This window comes from Watersipora subatra, chromosome 9 (assembly GCF_963576615.1).
Source record: "Watersipora subatra chromosome 9, tzWatSuba1.1, whole genome shotgun sequence".
Taxonomy (NCBI): Eukaryota; Metazoa; Bryozoa; class Gymnolaemata; order Cheilostomatida; family Watersiporidae; genus Watersipora; species Watersipora subatra.
Genome location: NC_088716.1, coordinates 24875837 through 24877486, shown reverse-complemented (window position 1 = coordinate 24877486; position 1650 = coordinate 24875837). Strand labels below are relative to the sequence as shown.

General features: G+C 54.6%; 1 protein-coding gene across 1 annotated transcript; it reads left to right on the top strand.

Annotated features, from left to right (window-relative positions):
* Positions 1-416: 416 nt before the first annotated feature.
* On the top strand, positions 417-1056 carry LOC137404926 (uncharacterized). Its single transcript, XM_068091154.1, has 2 exons — positions 417-548; positions 652-1056. Exons 1-2 carry the CDS (start codon positions 417-419, stop codon positions 1054-1056), a joined length of 537 nt encoding a protein of 178 aa, XP_067947255.1.
* Positions 1057-1650: the final 594 nt, after the last annotated feature.

Sequence of the window (1650 nt, the reverse complement as noted above, 5' to 3'; positions counted from 1 at the left end):
TCCCTGCGCATACGACAGGACGGCGAGCTGGAAGCGCACGTGGCTCCGCAGGGCCACGCCAGATGGTGCGCCATCTGTCTCCCAGCCGTGCGGGAGACCATGGCGTGAAAAACGTATGCCCCGGCTTACTCTTGGATGGGAAGAACAAAAAGCCGCCTCCAGCTGACTTGGTACTGGCCCGCACTGATGGCCACAGTCAGACGGCTCATCAAGAGTTGTGAGGTGTGCCAGGCCGCAAAGCATGGAGGGACAAAGGCCGCCGAAAGAAAAAGAATGCTTTACGTCGGACGACCCTGACAGAAAGTGGCCATGGATATGGTGAGGCCATTTCCGGTCATGCCTAGAGGGAACAAGTAAGTGCTAGTTCTCACCGACCACTTCACCCGATACAGGACGCACTGGCACTACCTGACGCCATGGCCCCTGTGGTTGCAAACACACTGGATGAGCGCGTCTTCTGCTACCAGGGGTTACCTGAACAGATTCACACAGACCAGGGGGTGCAGATTGAGAGCCAACTGATGGCCAAACTGCGCCAACTCAAGAATGTGGGGAAAACCCATACGACTCCTTATCACCACAGACCAACGAAATCGTTGAACGGAAAAGTGGGGACTCGGGGACTCCTTGAGGGCACTACTTTTGAACCAGAGACAGGACGAGTGGAACCTGCTGCTTCCCCAGCTGATGAGGCCATGCAGAGGCACCCCCTCACTCCGCAACCGGAGAGACAGCCAACATGTTGATGTTGAGACGGAGCTGAGGTTGCCAGACCAGCTGAAAAGCCACCCACCACCAACCGAGTTCTTTCCTGCCTATGAGCGCGCCCTTAAGATGCAGCGGAGGCTGCAGATGATGCATGAGGCACTACAACAAAGTCAGATAAAGTTGAGACAGGAAGATGGGGATGAGCCACCGCTGTACACCCCAGGTGACTGGGTATGGCTCACGAATAAACGCCGGAGACGGGGAGAAATTTCCAAGCTGCAGGCGAAGTTCAAGAGACCATACCAGGTCCTGAAGGCTTGGGGGAATCACACATATCTGATGAAATGACAGGGCCACTCTTCCATTCAGATCAAAGGAAGGCTGAAACCTTATCATGCTTGCCCAGAAAGGTTGGGTAAGCCCCGGCCACCCTGGAGCCAAGGAGGGGCCCTAACATGAAAGGAGCTCGACCCAGCAGGCCGGAGAGGAGGCAAGAGGAGGTCAGAATAGACCCTGTACCCATAATGCCACCCCCAGCTAGGAAAAGTTGCTACTAAAAGCTGCAAAAAAATGAGGGCAGGAGATAACTCCGGGAGAAAAATCGACCGGACCGGAGGAAGTAGAAAGCCAAAGACGCTCTCCGAGCTCCGAGGAAATCAATCCGGCCACACGGGAAAAAGTTCTGGAAAAACCTGAAGCAAACCCGGTAGAGACCGAAGAGACTACAACACCAGATCCCATCAACCCCGCAATCCAATCAACTTCGGTGCCGCACAATCCGAGGCCAGCCCGGACAACTAGGAAGCCGGAATGGTACGGAGATGGGGTATGCTACTCCATGGAATTGTCGGAAAACGGTCCGGAGGTCGAACAGGAACGCAGCAAATATGGTCCTCGCGAACACAACCAAAGTTTTCTTTTTATAACACTCGTTTTCTCTGG